General features: G+C 39.1%; 1 protein-coding gene across 2 annotated transcripts in view; it reads right to left on the bottom strand.

Annotated features, from left to right (window-relative positions):
* GABRA4 (gamma-aminobutyric acid type A receptor subunit alpha4) overlaps window positions 1-17589 on the bottom strand; it is a 47190-nt gene extending 29601 nt beyond the window's left edge. Inside the window, exons 1-7 of one of the 2 annotated variants that reach the window (XM_038135702.1) lie at window positions 17180-17589; window positions 16950-17068; window positions 7812-7879; window positions 5132-5352; window positions 4947-5029; window positions 3033-3176; window positions 1510-1662 (exon numbers count right to left, since the gene is read on the bottom strand). In XM_038135702.1, the coding sequence (XP_037991630.1) occupies window positions 1510-1662; window positions 3033-3176; window positions 4947-5029; window positions 5132-5352; window positions 7812-7879; window positions 16950-17068; window positions 17180-17262 (871 nt within the window). In that variant the 5' untranslated portion in view covers window positions 17263-17589. Of the gene's footprint in view, window positions 1-1509; window positions 1663-3032; window positions 3177-4946; window positions 5030-5131; window positions 5353-7811; window positions 7980-16949; window positions 17069-17179 lie in introns of those variants that run through there. The other variant, XM_038135703.1, reaches the window with a different exon arrangement.
* Window positions 17590-22885: the final 5296 nt, after the last annotated feature.

Raw genomic sequence — 22885 nt, forward strand, 5'->3', positions numbered from 1 at the left:
AAGTCTAAAAACAGCTTACCACTTTTTAAAGGAGGCACAGAAAGCCATGACTTCAGCACATCATCCACAGCTCACATAAAGAAAACACAGAAGCCTTCCTTTTATATGTTTTTCACGTCAAGTTCAGTAGAATTTTTTACAAGTTATTTTCTAAACATTTGAATAAGATTTAAGTCATTAAATTGGGGAGTACTCCTCAGACTGCAACAAAAACATGACTTCTCCTATAAATGGTTCTTAATGCTCCCTATTATTCTGCATCTGTGCCTCTGATCACACTTGTAATCCAGGAAACATTAAGTCAAGACAAATTATTTAGGTGCTAAGGAAGAATATTATGCTAAAAACTCTGTCAGTTAAGAAATGATCAGGGTTTTTTACAGTCTTCTGCTACTAGTCAGCCAATGAAATTTAATTAGATTTTCATCTTCTGAAAGAACAACTTTAATTAAAAAGTGTGAAGCATGAACACTGATGATGGCCATCAAAAGATGGCCACTTCATGGTAGTACTTCAAATGCAAACACATGCTGCATAAAAACAAATGAATAGGGTCTTTTTTTCTTTTCTCCTCCAAATATCCCATATCATAGAAATGTAAAACCCCAAGTATGTATGGAACACTGCATAAATCCTAGCATGATAACCTCAATGATGAGTGACTACTGCAAGACTTGGAGCTGCCAGTACAACTGCCCCTATTACTCTTGCCAGCACCTAGCAGTCTATAAAGAGGCTTATAGTAGAACATTCTCTTCCTGCTTTAGGCAGCTTTTAAAATTTTTTATCCTATTCCTTTGTTAAGAAAACATATTTCCATTTAGATTCTTGCACTTTGTCTTCCACTGAATATTTTCTATTTTCACTGTGCCACCTCATTCAAGCTGTATTTTGAAAAGATCAATTTTAATATCTTGTCATCATTTTGCTTTTGTAATTCATTTTCATGATGGCAGTGGCAGAAAGGAAAGAAAAGCACTAAATATGAAATTACAGTAACAGAATCTAAGCCTTATTCATAGTGAGCTTCCACTGATGACACAGATGCCTCATAACAAGACATTGGAACAACTCACACGCTCCTAATCAATTTTATTTACAAGTATTCTATAAACCTTGAGTTCAAGTACTTACACTACTGTCCACTGGAGGACAAACCTGAACTGGATGTAGACTAAGGACTTGAGTGTATTACTCAGAGCCAGGTCTTTCCAGTTTTCTCCCTCAAGCAGGTAGAATCGCTAGAGCTGAGCAGCCATTTGCTACAGGTTACCATGCCACCCTTCTGGTTATATATTCCAAGTTTCTCTTCAGATTCCAAGGATCCACTCAACAGCATTCTTCATACATCAATAGCAAGATTCGCTCTGAATTTAAATTATTCCCTTGTTTCTGCAATAGCATGGAGTATATCCCAAAGCACTGAAAAGGCCTATTCTAGTGAGAGTTATTAAAAGAGCAAGTACAAGAAAAAGGTAAAAAAAACAGGAAAAAAAGGGAAATAATTACCAAATACAGTTCTAGCAGGAACTGATTCCTTATTTATCCAAAATGAAACTTGAGAGAGGATCACGGTCATAATGCATGGGATGTAGGTCTGAATCATAAAATAACCCATTTTCCGTCTGAGATGGAAGTAAACTGTCATAACAATATATTCACCTGGAAAAAAAAGAAAACATTTTTCTGTGTATTAACTTTGTGCTTCAGACTCTCAAATAGGATTGTTTAAGGTGATGCTATTCATACAACTTAACATGTCTGGAAAGATAACTTCTTAGAACAAGAATGAATGAAGATTTTTCTAAAAATCCCAGAAAGAGTAGGTCCTTATAAGGAAGTTGATATCAAAAACGCTATAATACAACTAATACTGAATTACATTTTATAGTATAAGTGTGATTTTAAAAATCCTTTTGACAGCTGTTGAAGAAGAGAATCCAACAAGGCAATTTATCTACCTACCACAGTATCCATAACATTGTGGTACCTACCTGCTGAATAAAATATTAAGAATAATGATACACATCAAATGTTGCACAAGCACCTCAACTTTTTGCTAGATTTATAAGACAGTCACATTATGATAATGAAACAAATGCAACAATCATTGAGAAAGATTAAAAAGACTCTAAATTTATCTAAAATGTTATCATTCATATTACGCAAACAGACCAAAAAAAACAGTTTTACCATAAACACAATGAACTATCTACATAAAGCACTACAGAATGAGCCTTTTGGGACAGCATGGAATTGTTTTTTATTAACTCATAATAATCTATATGCTGAGAAGTAAATTCCTACTGAATTGCAAAATGCCATTTTATCTTTGAGTAAAACATCCGTAGAGCAATACATCAAATATATTTGCTTTATCGGTTTCATTTTGACTATCTCACAACACTCAAACCTGCTGATGCTTATAAAATGATTCCAAATTTTAAAAATATTTTGGGAATTTGCTTGTTTATCACCGCACTGCTCATCAGCGATACTTCACTCATTTTGGATGCCTGTAGTTGCCATTTGCCTTATTTCTTACAGCACAAATCAGCAGAAGTATCTATTGTGACTAACATATTTGTGCCTACCCTTATCTGGCTAGAGGGTTTTTATGGTTTTAATAACCCATTCTGTATGCTGTACTTCTATCCCGAGCTGTTTGCACCACCAAACAAAGGAAGTCTTTTGCACATAATGTGGATACAGTGCTGAGAAATTACTTCCTCACCCAGGCATCCTCTTGACTCTTCAAACTGCATTTTAAGCAGTGATTAAATGCTCATTTTGTCCCTTGGAGTAATGATCTCATTCTAGCTTTCTGAAAGACTGTCGCAATCTACTGTAATGAATCTGCAAATGTAAATCTCAAGGACAGAAAGCTAATTCAGATTTACACTCTCAGCCCTTAATACATACCCTATGACATTCAGTAGAACAAAACTTATAGGAAGAAAAAGAAAAAAGGCTTTGGGCAATGCTACAGGTTAGTTTTACCTCAAGTTGATTTTTACTGACGAGATTCGTACCTGTAATAGATTTTATAGTTTCAGAAGATACGGTATGCCCAAGCAGGTCATACTGAACCAAACTGGAAGACTCCTCAGGAACTTCCACTGACTTCTCAGGTCCTTTTGTCCAGGTATAAATCATTTCACTCTTTGGATAAGCATCTACAACACAGCATCAGTTTGCATAAATAGGAAACTTTTTCTCATGCCTAAGAACCAAAGCCAAACCTACTGAAACCAAACAGTAAAACATACATGAATGACTTCAGAAGATACCCTTCATGTTAAGTTACCCCCAAAAAGACACCCTTAGAGTAGAATTAATAAGAGCTGAGGTTATATGTCAAGTGTCACACATAAATTCACTTCACATATGAATGTGAAGACTAAACATAAATCCCTTATGGATCAGCCCTTACTGGGCGTGCAAAGTTTGTCTTTATTTTAGCAAATTCTAACTAAAATTTTACTATTAAAATATATTAATATAAAAAAAGAAAAGCGCATGTACAAAGAGGATATAATTTGAAGACTGGGTGCACATTACTTTACAAAAAAGGATGATTATACTAAAAATGGCAACATTTTAAACTTCTGTTTAAAATATTTGCCAGAAAGCGTAGGTCAGTAAAGAATTCACAATGGGCCCAAAATAAGCACACACAAAGAAACATTTTACATTTAATGCAAAAGACATCTTAGGGCTAGCATTCAATCCCTACACAGTCCAAACTCCTGTTAAAATTGAATCAAATCAGTCTTACATTTGAAATGGCTACACGTTATTTCAAGTTTCACTGTGGGAAATATCAGACTAGTGTTCAGCAATTCCTGCTGCGTGGTGATTCTGTCTCAAGAGCTATGACTGTGAATGAGCCCCCACTATCAAAGCATCCCTATCATACAGCTGCTAACAAAGACAAATCTTGCAGCACCTGGTCTCCACTGATGAAAAAATCATATCAGAGCTGTGTCTTTCATACCCCCACTCAGGCTGACTATCCAGCTGTATAAACTAAATTTATGCAATGGAAAATCTCTGAAGGTTCTGCAGCAATTTCTCACTTCAGAGCTCTAGGGTCAAGGAAAACAGATTGATGTCCAGCCATTGGAGGGTCTAAAGCAGAGAAGTCAGTGACCAAGAAAGTCACTTCTTGGTGAAGGTCACTTTTAAGCCAAGAAGGCTTATAAGAATAACAAGATAGTTAATGGAGTGCACCAACCATTTCCAGGGGGTTTCAGAGGTCTCTGCTTTGGATTCACATCAGGGAACCACAGCTACCCTCTCTAGATTTTTATGCAGAAATCCCAAAATGTTCCTCTATCCAAAATTTGGATATTTTTCAAAAACCTACATCTGACTTCAAAGCATAAAAGTCATCTGCACTAAGATTTTTTTCACCAGTTAAAAAGTTATTTATTTAGTCTAAACTTGCCATGCAGACTCCTCTTACAGGCCAATAGACAGACAATTACAACTAGCCGTCAAATCTCTGCACGTAACCTACACCTCTTTCTTAAGATGTCGATGTGCTTCCACTACCTACAGAGAAAGTCAGCTAACCTGCTTCCCTAGGTGTCTTTTACCTGGCTGTTTAAAGGTAAGTTTGACTTCTCTAGAGAACCTCTCACTTCACTGAGTATCCAATTCCTCCCCAGGAACCAAGAAAAACTAGATATTTCAAGCAACTGTGTGTCCAGAATAGTGGGGTTTAACATAGTAGCTGAATCACCGCCTGTTTTTTAGTTCTCTGGGTTTAATTTTTGACGTCCTAAATTGAAGTCCTGAAGAACTTAACAGGAGTTTTGTCTGCATAGAGATTGCATATCAAGACATAACTCTATAAAATCCATAAAGTCTAGTAACTGCTCAAAATTTAATTCTACTATTTAAATTCTGTAGTTACAAGAAATTTGATAATTGCAACTTACAACTCCCAAATTTGAGAGGACAAGCATGACCATCCATGGGAAAATCCACTAATCTCATGGGACACTCTGCACTTATTGTAAGCCTATAATGGAACAAATTAAATAGTCTCTGGTTGCCATTTTGTCTAGGCAGTACAACTTTTGCATACAGTAATTGTAAGAAGTCAAACAAACAAATTAGATACCTCATTGTGTACAGGATGGTGCCATTTCTCATTATTCTGAAGAGTTTATTTGGGGCTGTCATATTATGTGCAACAGACTTTTTCCCATTCCTGAAGAAAGTATCAGGAGTCCATACCTTTGAAACCATCAAGTTGTTAAGTCTTAAAATTTCAATAGGGCCATCATATTTTAATCTTTTGTCTACCCATGTCTGACGAAAGAAGACATCCATTGTATATTCCTGTATTAAATTGCAGAAAAACAAAGATCACATTTGCATGTGTGTTTCCTGTAAAAGAAGAAATCCCTCAGGAGCAAAGAAATCATTAGAGAAGAAAATCCTAAGTCCACTACAAAAACATCTTTCCACCAATTAAAGTGTCTTGTGTACTTCTTAATAGCTTAATTTCTTACAGTAGTCATATCAATAAACTGCTACACATTTAATCATTAAGGAGTAATTAACCTAATTAAGTTGCAGGAAGCAGGCAACTGAATTTGAAGTCAAGCATATAACTGGAAACAAAATTATCTCTGACAAGAATTGTCAACAGATATTTAAAGTAAATATATCCATAGATCGGTTGATCTATGAAAGTTGAAATGAATTGAAAATACCAGGACAAATGATTAGTTCCAATTTAAAGTTAGGAAAGAAAACCTAACTTCATCTCATGGAAAGTAAGCTTTTAACTGAGGAAAGCTAAGTAAATCTTTTCCCATGCCCACAAAGCAGGGAGAATAAATTATATAGAGATTTGCACATATATCTACTTTTTTTTAAAGTATGTAACTATCCCATTAACTTCCTCAGAAAAGCCACTCAGATGCTCCAAAGAAAACACGCAAACAACTGCAGAACAGCAGACATAGGCACATCATGAGAAATCATATGTGAATGAATGGGTGAAAGAATGCTTTTCTCATCTCAGGAAGCTAAAGCATTTCACAAAAGAACTACCATGAGGCAATGAAAAAGGTAACATGGAAGGCTTTAAGTTCTTTCTAACTTACAGTTTTGATTTTGTTGTTAAGCCAAACAATATTTTCTGACTAGATTTCAAATTCTCCTGCATAATATCTCCATTGAAATTACTTGTAAGGCCATATCTATTTGCATTGGCAGGGAGGCATGACTACTAGGGTAATGCATCTTAGGATTGTATATCTTCTTTTCCATGACTGCATCCTACACTGCGATTTATAGTTAATCCATGAGAAGTGTCTCCTCTAGTGTCATTTCTTGCAGGCAACTTCATAGCTCATAAGTAGCAGTTTCTGCTATTAGCTTCTACCTGACAGATTTTGATATAAGATTTCAACCATTTATTATAATATAAGATTTCAACCATTTTCATTAAATGAAAACCATTCATAAAATGAAAATGGGTACAAAAGCAACTAAAAAGACATTCTGATTGTCCCCTGTACTGAGACCATGGCACACATCACTGCTGCAGCAAGTTTTATGAGTGCAGCCACATTGAGATTACATTGGGTCACTAATGGATATATTAACTGAAGAGTGTTCGAGAAACAATTCCTGCATCCCTTAATAGCCAACTAAATCATCCCTAATGAAGAAAGGGGAAATAAACTCTCCTTTTGCAAGTTCCTTACCCATCTTCAGTCCATGTTCTCGCTTCTGCCTAAATATATGCTCCAATATAACTAACAAATTCCCGTGAAAGCTGAGAGATGCAGCCCTCACTGCAGATTGGAGGCACTTATTACTAGATTTCCTTTGGACCCCATTCTTGTACCCCTTGTCACTCTGATAAGCATCATCCTGCATATGATAACCAACAAAGGGGTAAGATGCATTTCAACATGAGAGTGCTGTCACAACTTTAGCTCTTGAAAAAATACCTTGTTATCACATACTTTTCCACATAACAGAAATAAATCACGTGCAACACAAAGTGAACAACAGCACTGTATGGGAAGAAAATTACTACCCTGAAACTGCTTTTTCCATGAAGAAGTTCAGTTCAGCACATTTGGCCATGTTATTTCCATGGGATTTCTTGATTATGTTATAAAAAGATCAACTGCTGTATGATTTAAGGGTATATCACTGTATTTCAGAAGTTGACGAGAGTTTTGCTGGATTTGACCTTGAAATCAAAAGCCATTCAGCCAAAAATAACAGAACATGCAAATGTAGTATTTCTCCTCTGTTACTATTTCACGCGTGTCACTTGGACGTTTATTTCTGCGATACTCGTGAAAACTCTTATCAGACAAACATTTGCTGAAAGTGATGCTTAAAGGAGCACAAAGATCAGCAAATGGCATTCATCTGAAATGAAAATGCCAGCAAGTATTTTTGAAGTGATGTCATTACTATTCACCTGAGAATAACACAAGTTTCAGAAACGAAAAGCAATTTCAAAGATATTACACATTTTCCCCACAGTAGACTTACTTAGACACTCCCTGCAAGGCTGGATTCTGCCTCTCTGCTGTGAAAATCTGTTTTAAATCCCATGAAGTGAATTTCTAAAGCCAGCCAAAACCCACTGAAAGTGTGACCAGAATCAGGCCTTATGTATCTAATTATAACCTGTAAATTAAGCTGTTACTAATCTTGCCTAATTTGCATGATTGACAGAACAGTACAGATGAAGCATCCACTCCTACTGCAGCTAATGGTTTCTCAGAACCAGGAAATGGCATTTTAATCCCAGAAATACATACCATTTCTACATCAGAAACAGGTCCAAAACTGGTGACATATATATCTGTTTTGACTTCAGTAACAGGACCTAATGTATGAAAAGGAAGTGAGCAAGAAAATTTGAATTTTGCAGGTCAACAATTCCCATAAATGATCCTGGTGTGTGAACAGTTACCGCTTTCAGGGTTCTGTGGACAAGCAAGAGCAAAATGCAAACAGAGATCAATTCAGATAAGTCTCAAATAAGAAGCACTGCTCAATTACCTTTACCACATAAGTAAATCAAAAGCAGCATTTCCATGCAAATCCCCATTCAGAAAACCAACGTTGACTCAAGCGTTAAGAAAACTGATGCCAAAAAATTAAAAGGCTCACTAAAAACACCATTCTATTTTACAACAAGCACTGAATCCCAGAAATCCACTTTCCTCAAAGCATTTCTTACTAATATTTGGACCTACTGGCAATACCTGGACGACAGACATTAGCATGCCATGTACTGAGTAATTTAGTATCGCAGGATCAAGACCTGCATCCATTTCCTGAGATGTGCTTAAGTGCTTTAATACTATATCCAAAATAAAAGCTGGAGGTCTAAGTACCTTTGAGGGTTTGAACCAAGATCCACATTCTGCTACAGTGCCTGTCTTGAAAGAACCAATGATACTTAGAACACTACTCTCACAGCTGCCTACGGCAAATCAAGCACCAGAGAAAGCAGTTTTATTTTAATGTATTACTTCCTTTACTACCTTGAAATCTTGGGCGTTCACTCGTCAGTACACTCTACATCTTCCCTTAAACCAAAGACAACATGCACTAATTTCACTGGGATTTAGGTCTCTTACTAATGTAATAGTTTAGAAAGCTGCTAATCATGATCAGCTGTTAGGATGATTGTGTGATCAAAGCATTAGCTAACAGTTTAATTCAGGTAATTAACTCACATGGCAAGTTTAATAAAGAAATCTACTGAAGGTCTTACCAACAGTATCTGTTTGAGAAAATGTGCATCATCTACAAATTCACAACCAGCTTCTAAACCCCTACAACTCAAATTACTAAAAAGGATAACTGGCTCAAGTCTGATAATTCAGGTTTTATCATAATATTTGCAACCTAAAAATGAAAGAAGGAAAGACTCAACAGAGTTAGCAGCAGAAGAATATGTCCCACTTGAAAAGAAAAAAAAATAAAAATCAGTCTTCACAGATGTCACTTTGAATCAAATGGTAAAAGATAAAAAAAGAAGTAAGCAATGGGGAAACAGGGAAATTAAAGTTCTTGCACCTAGAACAAATCTCAAGCAGTGAACAAAAAGTAAAAGAAAACTATGTAAATTTGTTTTACTACAGAATTTGCCAATTACTTAGAGAAGAAAAGTTAAGAATTTTCCATCTAAATGTCAAAAAGATTACTTTGCTGTAAGCTAAGTTTCACAGAAGGGCATTTTTTCAAAATAACTCTAAAGCAATTCCACTCTACTATAGTTGGTAGCTCAGAGGTCCCTGAAAAGTTGTACAGTTTGGCATGTCTGTCTCAAAGAGAAGAAGCAACCTCCAAGTTCCAGATAACACATTTTCATATCATGCCATTTGTTTTGCAATGGGTTGCTCTCTAATCATGGAAGCTGCTCCCTTTTCTACAAATAAGAAAGCGTTCATCAGTCAGGGAAATCCATGAGAGTTTAGATCACTCATTTTACTAACAACATAGTCCAATGACATTTCCTGAATATATTGATTTCTGGAGAGCAGAAGAGCTCCAAGAGATTAGAAGTGAAGACATTTACCTACAGTGATAGAAAACAGGAGAGAAAAGCCCAGTCATACTTGCATGTGGAAATAGAAGAGATTCAATTACCACTGATCTCCCATAAGCACAATTTTAAAATTTATCCAGGGTTGATTTAAATACATAAATATTTATTTTTTATTTGATCTTGAAATATTTCTGCAATCAGTTCTATAGAAGTGAAAAATTCATTTTCCCACATAGCTTTAATAAGAAAATACAGGAATTAGTCTTTGTTACTCAATAATAAGAGAATACTGAATACTGCACTCAGTTCCTGAAGGAATCCCTTTCAGGAACTGAGTTCAATATTCAGTACTCCCTTTTTACTGAGTAACAGAGACAAGTGCCTGAACTCCTTTCAGGAATTGCTTTACTTGTTAGTTCTAAGAAACTAAATAGGAATAGTCCTTAAATAAACCCCAGACCTTTAAGTGTTTTTCCTCTGATGGTATAGTCTTTTCTTTAGCTCACAGAACACTGTAATTTTACAATCATACCAATTGGAGCAAAGGGACAGATTTTCCTACAGGCATGAACTGCTTCTCCTCAGACACTGACTTTTTTGTTTTATTAACTGATTACAGCTTCATGGGCAATAGGCAGTGCAACTTTGTTTTTTGGAGTTTCTCAGAAAGAAGGGGAAAGCTAAAATCAAGGAGCTAATCTCCAAATCAGCAAGTCTACAAATTAATGCTATTTTGAAACACCATAGCAGCAGCATAGGACTAAAACTATGTTTGAGTTCCCTCTCCAGTAACTGCTATTCTGCTCTCAAATATTTATTAGTATGACCCATGAGAAAGAAGGAAGCAGGAACTCTCAATTACAAGGCCACAAAATAGTGTTTACTTTTGGTTGCTTGTCCAACGTGATGGCAGAAGAGTGACAAAACAGATGTGAAAATCACATTTTATTCCACTAGCAAATGGCAGATGAATGCGGATCTAGAGATACTTTAAACATCATAACAGTTATCCAGCTAGTGCAGACGTACAAATCCTTGATTTGCAGCCAAAACCTTGGCCAAACAGTTCAGCGTCTGGTAGGGGCAAAGACAGTGAAGCTGATTATCTCCTTAATGCTTTCTCTCCAATTGCAGCCCTTTCATGCTCCACGTCTTCCACCTACACTGGCCTTAACAGTTGTGAAATGACAAATCATGGATTTTCTAGCACATCCCAGTATTTAATGCCAATCCAGGAGTATCTATGGCGACACCAATATCTACCTCTTCTTCTTTTTGTTCTAGAAGAAAACATAGTTGGTAACAATAGTGGGGGTATAAATAGTGAGTCATGCTGCTGCTTCTTTTTTAAACTATTATTAATCGTGGGAATTCCTGTCAACGAGGAGGTGATCTGTAGTCACCTAGCCTACTTTTACTGGTGATTTAAGCAGTCCTCCAAAACGAATGTGTTGCACCACTTAATCAACTCAGGCTCTGCAAGCAGAAGATCCTATTAGAATCCTTAACGCTCTATTACTGGCAATAAAATGCAGTGAGTTGTAAGAAGGCAAATTAACTTTAAACATGACCATTTGGGCTTACCCCTCAATGGATCTTCACAAAGTATCTATCCACCATAAATCTTCAGGAATGCTGAAGAACTATTTATATCATACTGGTGTATATTTTTATGTCAATGAAATAGGAGGAGAGTCCTACACACTGCAGTGGGAACAGTTACGTCTGAATCACTGCTTGCAAGATAATATACTTTAAAGAAGCTCAGGCAGGATTAAAAGCAACCCCTGCAAAAAGCCAGAATAGTTCATGTTATAGATGTTACATGTGGGCTGAAGAAGTGATGCCAGGCCCCAACCCTGGGAAGAGGAAGGCAAGAGAGCTCTCCCATGCATTTTATGTCAACATATGGGTTGAACTGCAGCACAGCTCCCAGTGAAAGACTTCGGGCTCCATTATCCCTGCGTCTCCATAGGCAACTGTCACTGCAGAGATCCCTGCTGTATGTAAACACTCAAATCCTGCACAAGCTTTCTGTATTTTGCAAATTTTGCCATCAAGGGTCCCACAACTAATCAGAAACATTAACAAACAAGCCAGTACAAAGGTTTCAACATACAAAGTACAGTTACGCTGCGCAGTCATTGGTGCTATTATGAGATCAATCCCAGGATATATAAACCACATAAAATCATATTACATGAGTTCCTACAGCTACATTAAAAAAAAAAAAAAGGAGTTGCTACAGATTTTTTTTTAAATATAACTACGTGTGAAAGATTTGGTGTTTTCTCTTTCCAAGTTCTTGCTGCCTGAATAGGGTTGACATTTTTTAAGTGAGGAAAAAAAAAGAAAAAAAACCCATCATATGGAATATGTTCCCTTGTTTCATTCTATCAGAAAGAACAGCTAAGGTCACCTGCTATATGTAAGAATTCCACTCAGAAGCCAGAACTAGATAGGGCATTTTTAAAAACTTAATGCAGAATTAAAACACATGGGCTACATTCTCTACCAAAAGACAATACAACAAACACAGCAGCACACAATAACCTTTGTCTCTATGTATGTTCATCCATCAGCATGTCTAAACCTGAAAAGGGAAAAGTATAGCTCCAGAAATGAGGAGATTACTGTTTCTTTGCCTATTTATCAGCAAAACATCTCTGCTGAGACAGCCAATAAGCCTAATACTGGTGCCAGTTTTCATGATGTGGACACCTGTCTGCTAAGAACTGGACTAAGAATATCAGCTAATTTTATACAGATCACTAAACAACAGACAGATGGTAATGACTTCAAGCATTACTAACCGAGGCCAAATTCAAATCTGTCACCTACAGGTATCTAACACCATATCCTGTTAAGCTTTGAGTCATCAACTTTCACCAGCTGAGAAAGAATGGACAACTGCCGGGGAAAAGAATGACCCACTTCCCTTTTCAATGCTCACTTCAAGTCCATTTGCAATCTAAATAGTAAAAACAAATTATAATATCTATTATTCTGAGCAATGGAACCTTTAAGGTACACTTGAGTTCCTAGTAAGAGCAAATAATCATGCAGATATTTTTATTTTCTCTAAAAACAGAAAATTGCCTTTGCACTTCAAATGTATTCTGTGTTTATTTTCTGACTAAAGTCCTGCATAGACAGGAAATGAAACTCTTCAGAAATGCTGTTCATCAGCTGAACAACACACAGACTAAAGGGACACAGAATCCTTCCACTACCCTTCCTACGGGAGACAATGGCCAATATATTTAATTCTACCAAGTACTCAGCTGCACTACTGAGCTGCACTCAGTTACAAGATCATGAGAAAGAACACAAAAGGAAGAAGAAAAGAAAAAGGGAAATGGATGAACACAGTCCTATTCCTTCTATTTAGGAGTCAGCAGCGGATGTGGCAATTTCCAAAGAGAAAGCCACGGAGCTAACACCAGTAGTCGATAGTGAGACTCAAAACTTATGCCAGGTCCTACCTCACACAAATGAACAGAACTCAGGAAGGGAGAGGGCTCCATCTTTCACCATCTGGTGGGCAACCACACCACAACACATCAGCAACAGGCTGTGGGCGACGCCACAGCTTGTGGTCAGCGGGTTTGACAGCCTTGGGCAGGAGGCAAGTCACACACCACTATCTTTCTTTGGTCTGGCCATACAATTGGCCATTAAAAGCAAGATGCCAGAGATCAGATGTTGTCTGAAAGGTACAATTCATTAAAACTAGCAGATGCACAGCAGCAGACAGTCTTGTCACCCTCATTGGCTTCAATCTCCTTATTCCTTCCTACATCCCTAAGTCCAGGTTTAAGTGTGATTAGTTACTGTATCATGAAAATTTCAAAGACACCAGTATATTTTTTTAAGTTACCATCCAATACAGGTTTGAATCAATTCTTGCAGGCCCTTGCTAATGTCAAGAGTCACTCAGGTAAAGCCTGAATTGATACAAGGGTTTAAAATGACAAACCTCACCCAGGCTTTTTACTTCAAGAGAATAAGGCTCCTTTCAAAGACTTTGGACTTCTGTTGGCACTTTGAAACTAATGACCAGAAAATAAGGTGATTTTCAGAGAAAATACAGCTTGTGAAACTTTCATGTAATACACAAAATTTTAAAAGTAGATGAAAACTGTAGACAGGGTTTAGCTAGAAATGCTTCTACTTCAAACTTTTATGGCTGAATCAAAATAGTACTCTGGTAGTACTTTAGAAGTTTTCCAGCAGATGATGATTTTATTTAATGACACTACAAGCAGCTTCTGTAAAAACACTGTTTTTATAGAGTGGTTTTGACCACGAAACCTACTTGAGTTATAAACTGCATGCAGAAATTCAGGATAAGGATATAACAGAACATACAGTTGGGGGAATGAACTAACTTCACTTCCATCACACTATTTTCAAACATCATACAGCATTACTTTACTCATTAGTCCCTAAATACCTTCCATCTACTCAAATTCAAAACTCTTATGCATTTAAAGTCTTCCTGACAGCAGTTGCAGGGTTTTTTTTCTTTCCTACATGAAACTGCCCATTCTGCTTTGTTTCATTCAATTTCTAGGTGACATTTCTTTGCTACTCTCTTTAGATTCTCCCCCTGCCTCAACTTAATGAGAACTTTCACTTAAATGGTCTTTAGTAACCTTTTAAATAAACCCTTCTGGTTTTGTTTGTCACACTACCAAACCTCGCAGCGCCTAGTAAGGTGACAGCGACTTTTTAAGTTTACTAAATTCATTTAATAAAGTGAACCTATAATTCAAGGTTTCAATCCATAACTACCACCAAGACAAGCTTCCACATACTCCACTGAGGTTCACAACTCTCCCAGGAGACCATGTCCATATTTGAAAGCATGCTGAGGCAATTTGACTTCTCCTCCAAATTTGTGCAAATTAAAGATAGTAAATTATAGCAAATTAAAGAATATTGATCCAGTTGTAGGAAATTACCAAAATCAAACATTTCCTACTTTGCTCTGCATGTGAATTATCTTCATGTATTTTTATTTGTGGTAATGCTGTGACATGCCAGCAAAATTCAGAATTTGGCAACCTCCCCAAGTCTGATTTTAAACATAATTTGGGCCAGAATTAGAAATATTTTCATCAATTTGAAGTTTAAAATCAGCATCAGTTAGTCGTCTGTGAGGCCTTTTGTTCTTAAAATAAAACCTTCATTTCATTTCAGGCCCTGTAAAAACTGGATGGTGAATCAGCTTCAAGAAGAAAACAAAAATATGTATTCTGCTGTTCATCAGAAAGTGATGTAGCTTTAACATTACCAAAACACACTATACTTTCCATCTCTGAATATTCCCATCCCCTCTGACATTTTGTTTGCAATGCTATAAACTAGTGAGTGACCCACTTTCAAGCTACAAATCCCACTTCTGATAAAGATTTATCAGGAAAAAGCCCCAAAATATAGGTAAAAGTTGATTTTTTTATATTCTCTATTTCAATAAATAGTCTGTAGTTATTACTCTGAGCAATGTCAAAAAGTGAAATCTGATCCATTACAGAAATTTATTTCTTTCGTTGGTTTTGATGTTTGGGGTTTTTTTCTCCAAAGTTGTCCTTCTCAAATCAGGTGTAGATAATTTTCACTGTAAGGAGCTAGAGAGGCAAGCATCATTTTTAAAACCAAAGCATTTTCCCCACATGTTTTACTTAAAAGTTCAAAACTCAAAAGATGCGTGGTTAAATGTTAACCATAGAGGTGGTTATGAGGAAGGAAGAAGCAAAATAATATCCAGTTTGGGAAATATTGGCCCAGAGGTGTTTTCCCCAGGCTGAAATCTGAGTTTTTTCCTCCCTCTCTCATTTACTTCAATATTCCCAATGTGAAAGTTCAAGAAGGTACAATGAACTTTTTCTCCTTGATTGCGTTTTGCTGAAAGTCTTCCACACTTACAGGGGAAAAATACCTACTCTTGCAAAACATCTTGCAAAGGACAACTGTATTAAAATAAAAATCACCATATATTACATATTTAGTAGTTGTTTAATTTTGGAAATCTGATAATGCTCATAAAGCATCTTTGCTAGATGACTAATTAGTTGGCATTCAACCTAAAATGATGCCAAACTTAGCACATCTCTTGTACGCGTGCAGAAGTGTCTGTAACCTCTCCACAAAGACTAAATTGCAAAAGACTATCAGTTCCCAATGACTCCTCCGGGTGTTAATAAATTTAGCTTCCTTCTCACTTGATGTGTAAGCTAACTTAAGAAGGCCTCATTTATTCCACACATTCAAAATAATAAGAGTGGTCCATGGGTGCCAGGTGCTGTCCTTTAACAATCATGATCATGCATGTGAGAGCACTGCATATGGCATGTGGGGAATGTGCTGGCACACATGTCAGTGTGGATGGATCACATGTATGGAGAAGGTACTTTCAGAGGAGGAAGAAAGTATTTTGCAACATAAACCTACGCAAGGATCTCATTCAATCCTGTATTGGAAGCAGCCTATAAAAACCTTGTTACAGCTTTGAGCATCATGAAAAGGTCTGTAGCTTTTTTTTTTATAAATATTTTAATATTATTTTTACTTTCAAATTTGCAGTTTTAATACCTTCCTTCCAGATTACAAAATAAACTTTTATTTTGCCTGGATCTTAATGATTTTTGGTTCCAAGACCCTACACAAAAACAAAAATCATAAAGAACAGCAAGTCTGGCTGCTTCTTCAGCATCACTAAACTGCATCTTAACAGCCTGGGGAAAGGAAGAGGCCCAAAACCCCCACACGCAGAGCACAGGCAAAGGCAAATTTAAAACCCCGCCACATCTAATTCCTATACAGCAATTAAGTCTACTACTTCTAAATCAAACCTGGAATTTCAGCAACTGTGGTAAAGAAATGGCACCTAAGCTCTGATTTTCTCTAACTAGGGGAACAGAATTCATCAGACCTAACCACCTAGGCCGGTAAAAGTACACTTGTTTCTATAGGACCCGATCGTGGCATTTACGGGTCAAAACCTGCCAAGAACGAGAAGAATCTGGGTGTTAGACAGGTCACTCCGTTCCCACCAAGCCAACGCACACCGGCTTCAGTGCTTATTTTTTCCTCCAGCGCAGCAGCAGCCGCCCGAGCCCGGGATGTGGGCAGAGCAGCAAAGCGGGGGCTGAGCCCGGGACCGCCCCAGCGGGGCCCCCACGGCCGGGACCGCGCAGCACCCCCCGGGCTTGCGGGCCAGGCGCTGCCTCGCTGCCGGCCACTCCCGGAGGGTTCGGACCCCGGAGCACGGAGTGGGGACACACGCCCACGTTTTCGGTCAGCGACGGGTCGGTCCGAGCGGTGAGCGCCGCGTCCCCCGCCCCAGCCCAGCGACCCCCCGCCCGCCGCCGGCACCGCGCCGCCACCGTACCCCCAAATCCCGGTCGCAGCCGGTTGTCATAGCCATCCAGGAGGCTGTTCAGGATGCTGGTAAAATTCTCCGGCCACAATTTCTCCTCCTTTTTGATCTGCCCTGGCGGCCCGGTGAGACTGCGAGGCAAAGAGGGAGCGGGTGAGCGGAGCCGCCGGGAGCCCGCGGGGAGCGGCGGCACCGGACCGGCCGCCCGGCTCCCCCGGCGCCGCCGCCGCCGGGCTACTCACCAGGTCGCCAGGCACAGGCAGTGCAGGAGGGCGATGGAGAGACCCGAGGACATGGCGATGGCTGGCTCCTTGGCAGAAACCATCTTTGCATGCCATACTTCACGCCTGGGCACGTTAAACGCCTTGTCCGGGGCGGGGAGGGGGACCCGGGGCCCGGCGCGGGGGCGGCGGCCCCCGGCGGTCCCACATGCGCGGCGCCCCGGTTGCCAAGCGCCCGGCACGGGCGGAGGAGCGGCGAGCGAGTTTCGCCGCACCGTTAACTCTCTCGGGGCAACAGGCGCCGGTGCCCGCCGCTCCCCCCGCTCCCGCCCCCGCCCCGCCCCGCCCGCGGCCCCGCGCTCCGCCCCGCGCTCCCCTCCCGGCCCGGCCGGCGGCCGCCGCTGCCACCGGTGGCGGTGCGGAGGTGGGGTGACAGTGCGGGAACGGCGGCCGGGGGCGTCGCGGGGGTGACGGCGCTGGCGGAGCCTTCGCTCGTCCCGATCGCCTCTGCTCCCCGCGAGGGGAACAAAACCGAGAGCGGGGGCGGGCGGGGGCGAATAATTCCCCAGCGAGGAGGACTTGGGAGCAGGAGGGTCTCTCCGCTCCGGTAGGAAAGGAGCTGGCAGGAGAGAGGTAGGAAGAGGAGGTGAAGGAAAGCTTTGACTTCAAGGTTAAAACGGAGTGCGCCCAAAACAGATGGAAGCGAGTGGGTTATCCCAGGTTTCTAAAAGCAAAAAAAAAAAAAAAAAAAAAAAAAAAAAAAAGCCACAATAAGGGAATCATTTCATATTATATCTGATGGGTTTTTTTCTTTTTTCTTTTCTTATCATTCCTATAATTAGGAAACATGATTTGGTGACCCAAAAAAATTCCATTATGCAAGGTCCAAGGGATTCTGAAGAATTACAGTAAAATCCACTCAGAAGTGTTGTTAGTCTGTCACAAGCTATTGGGATGGTTGGGTGGAGGAGGAAGACTGGGGGAAAGGAAGAGAATGGGAGTTGTTCCAAATGCAGTAAGTATTGGTAATAAACAACTTGTTCTTCTGATCAAGTATGCTGTGGAGACAATCTTTGAGGTTTGAAAATCAGTGTACATGTCAATTTTAATGAGGGTGGTGAAATTCATCGTGCACATAGGGCAGGTATTGTAATTGACTCAAAGACTACGTCTTTTACAGTCAATGCCGACAGAATAAAATCTTTCTTCATTACTTACTACGGTATCTTTTAGCGCTGAAATGCCTGATTATCTTCAAAACCACTGTACACTTGAAATCTTCCTGATTGTACTTCAGAGCTTGTTCCAGCTAGAGTGCCCTTTGCTGATTCGTTTGAAAAAACAATTAAAGCTGTGCTTGAAATCCATTTAGTCTGCTGACGCTGTTTATCTTTCAAAAACTCTGTCTAGGCAGTCAGTTCTGCTTCCAATTTTAAAAGCCCTATTCAGGCCTCTGCAGATTACTAGTCTGCTTCCTGAGATTTTGACAAGGATCCTCATCTCCTGACTGCTTTACAGGATTCTGATCTGACTGCCTTAGTGGAATGACACATGTGCTGCCGAAACGTCACCGAGTGGGGCCGCCTGTCTATGGATGGCATACAAGCTCTGTGTAGTATTTACAAACCTGGACAGCACAGACGGTAGGATGTCACACCAAGGTCACTTCAGCTCTTGTGATGAGGCTCTGTTTAACTCCACACACAGGTGAAAACCAGCACAACAGACAGAGTCCACTGCTCTGTCTCCATTAGCAATCTGGTCAGGAACAACAGAAAGATGGATGAACAGCTCTTCAGAAGTCTAATTTCACCAGAGTCAGATAAACTTCTCTGGGTTAATCAGCCACTTGGGATCTTCTGTAAAGTGTTGTGATTTGTTCCTCTGGATCAATCTTCTGCTCCAGCATGGACTACGCCAGGGGGATACTGAGAACTCAGCTCCAGTAAAGAGAGTGTCAAGTTTTTCTCCCTTGAAATAAAAAGTAGACCCTTATTGCAGAATATTGAAAATATTTCCTAGTGAGATTATCTTATATAGAGATACCTCAGTTAAATTTTCCTGAGAGAAGTGAAACTGAAAAAATGAAAGTGAGGGCAACAGAGGGTAATTGAGAACTGGGCAGAATCCTGCTGGCTAGTCACAAACTTTGAGCAAAACGTGGCTCTATGGCACTGTCACTTACTGCAGCTGCTGAGGAAGAAAACAAACACCCAGGCAGAACTGGGGACACCCTTGGGTTTAGATTGTTTTAATACCTTCTGGATATGTATAGACACCTGTGTGAGCTGAAATAGAAAATCTAGTGGTATTCACCAGTAATGATCTCACCACATGAATATTGTGAGAAATGCTATCACACAACCCCCTCTCACATCCATGCCTGGAGTCAGTAGTTCTGCTAAAGCTAGAAATCAAAGAAATTCTCCGTTTCATCAATTCTAGGAACTGAGCTGGTCTTTGAATGATTTCCAATTTCTTCAGAACAAAGAACAATATTATTGATACCTTTTGTCTCTTCAGTACGGGTACTTCAGTAAGGTAACTGAAGTAACATTCAGTAAAGGTAATATCAGGTTACAAGATTTGTGGACAGGGCAAGAAATACGTATGGCTTCTAAAAAGATGCCCATCTTGTTTTTTCCAAGAAAATGTAGACATAGTGCCCTCCTGTTGCACCAAGCCTACCTCAGGTCATATTAGTGCAGTATCCGAGTGCCACAGGACTGCATTTACTCCCTACAGATGCTAAAACTAAATGAAAATTCACTTTGTCTAAACCTAGAAAATTAATTCTAAAACACCTCAAATTCATGAGTTGCTAATATCTCCCCTAAATCCAGCAACGATTATCAAGAAATCCATAAGATTAATACCAAAAGCAGACTGTTGTCCTTGATATCAGAAAAACTGTATCATTTGTAGATTGATGAAGCATTTACAAAATTAGACTTGAAGGAAAAAGGAACTTAAAGCAGTTCAAAATAACAGTAAACAGTCCTATAAGCCACATATAGCTCCCCTGAGTGTTTATTACTTCGGATATATGCATTGCCCTGCTAAATTTCAATGTTTTCTGAATTAAAACTTGAGAGCTATTCTGGGGTTTTTTTGGTAATGTATTTGTAGCACAAACACACAGAAACTCCAGAGGTTCTTCTTTGTCACCAGCAGATGTATGCTGTTTTGAAAAGTACTGCTTCAAATGGTCTTTGATCTCTTCACAGAATATCTGGGTTATATCATCTCTCTAAAATAACTTGATGACTCCAAGAAGGATTTAGTGGTCACAGGCTGGATTGATGATCACCAAAAGTGTTTGTTGAATTCAGCATTTTCCCAGCTTCTCCAGCTTTTACCACCAATTCTTCCAAGATTTCTCTGAAGAAATCTCACCCATAGGGGACTATTGTAAGAAGGGGGCTATTTTTGCCAGGCTCCATATGCTCAGAAAGCACTTGAATTTTTTAAATAGAATTTTTTTTCTGTCCCTCCACTGATGTATCCTACTAATGATTTTTGATGAAGCAGACATTCTGGCCAAGCCTCAAAAGAAGATTTATCCAAAGCTATGGATCTTAAGTATAGCTTAATCATTTTTTATTTGTTACAACACAGAGAAGCAGATTTTCTCATCACTCTTCCCATTTCTACTTTACCGTCTTTTACTTTAGATTTCTACTTTAGATTAAATGGAAAGAAAAAGCAAGTCAGTTATTTTCTTGTGTTAGTCAATATCTAACCTTTACAGGGTTTGTACTTTTTGGTTTTGCTGCTTTTTTCCCCCTTTGTAAACCATAGGCTCTATCAACACTACACCTTATATAGGTAAATCATAGGTCCCATCCTTTCCCCCAACAGATTTAATTATTCAGCTGATTTTTACCTGATTTAGTTTTGGCATCAAATCCATGAAGACAGACAAACTAAGATTAAAAAGGCTGTGAAAATCTTTAATGCCCAGCTATATGTTGCATAGTTAAAAACCTCTAACTCTTAGAAAAGAGAAGATAAAACTGGGATCACTGCCAAGTATTTCAATGTTTCTTTATCTAAATAGGTCATTGATTTCTTGGATTTTTTAGTTTCTATCCATATCAGTAGAGTTTCTTACAGTCTTTAACAAACAACTTGTCTTCACATACATCCTTTTTAAAAAATCAGGGGTTGAGTATGCATTCTTTGTAAAATGCATACCCCTGATCCCATTTTTGGCAAATGACCAAGAAAATATATAGTTACCTTTACTGTACTAACTATATGATCATTCATTCCCTTCTTCTCCAAGATCCACACTGATTAAAGAGATCATGGGAACCTGCATGTCTTGGCTTTACCAAAACTTTGATCTGGAGTTCAGGGAAAGTCTGTGCTACCTGTTCAGGGAAGAGTTTTCAACCAGGGAGGATACCAGGACACTGTGGGCCTTGACTACACCTCTAGTGATGTGCTTATGTTTAAGGAATGTAGATTATGGGTTTATTGATTGAAACTTAAATTCTGCTCTGGGAACAGTAAGATAATAAGAACAGTAAGATGAATAAGCTCTTTCTGGGTCTTCTTCCAGTTCCAGCTTTCCCTGTAGTCCCCTTTCCTGATGTAGCTCTAGAAGTTTTCTTTCCAGGTTCCTATTTCAGCATCTGATCACAACGTTTTTACCTACTCACTTGCCTCTCTAAAGAACATACAGTCTAGATAAACAAGACTAAGTAAGGACTCGATACAAGAAAGTACTGTTGTTTCTGTTTTGCTGGGAATAGAGACACAAAAAGCTTAAGTGGCAATGCAACACAATGTATGAAATGTAACTGCTTCCAGTATAAGAAATTTGCAGCAGAACATGAGCTTCATTCCAGTCTGCTGTGTCCCAGGTCAGTTTTCTAGTCACCTCCTCATCTGTCTTTTCAGAGCACAGCATAAGCTCTATGTAAAACTGAACCTCCAGCTGGCCCAGCTTTGCTTCACTTCCATGGCCAGAACTCCTACGAAACTGCAGGAGCTGATGCCGACATGCTTTTAACTGTGTATTTTTTCCTCTGACATATGGTATTTACAAGACTGCTCTACAGTACCATGGTTATTTTAACACATATGTCCTTGATTGCTTGGAATAAGACTAGAAAATCCTTTGAGTACCAAATATATGTATACACATGTGTATATATTGCTATTATTGATTGCAAGAAGATTTATATGGATTATAGTGATTGACACATGGATGTTTACGGAGGTAAACTGTGAGCTTCATATTTAAGGAGACCTCTATTCTACACACTGAAATGGAAAAGTGTTTGTGGAAGCATTCACTGCAGGAACTGCAATTTGGGGCAAAAAGTGTTGTCACCAAGAAAGCACTAGAGGATTCCTGTGCCTTCATCTCTTCTTTCTCATCTGACCCCAATACTTTCCTTACACACATTCATGTAATTTGACACGTCATTGACCCATGTCACATCTGCAGCCAGGGCCATCAGGACAAGTTCCAGTCATGTCCTCATTGGCAAAGTGGAGAATCAAGAAAATCTCCTGATTTCTGTCTCTATAATGGGCATCCCCAAAAAAAAAAAAGACAAGAAAACCCTCTTCATGCAAGTGGAAATGCAGATGTTCCTAAAAGAAATACAAATTTGTCTCTTTCATTGAGGTGCAGGACCTGGCAGCCAAGGTTGTGGGGAGGAATCTGGGAAGCCACTGCCCTGTATCCTGCCTTTCCCTGTCAGGGCTCCC

The sequence above is a fragment of the Motacilla alba genome, chromosome 4, assembly GCF_015832195.1.
Source record: "Motacilla alba alba isolate MOTALB_02 chromosome 4, Motacilla_alba_V1.0_pri, whole genome shotgun sequence".
NCBI lineage: Eukaryota > Metazoa > Chordata > Aves > Passeriformes > Motacillidae > Motacilla > Motacilla alba.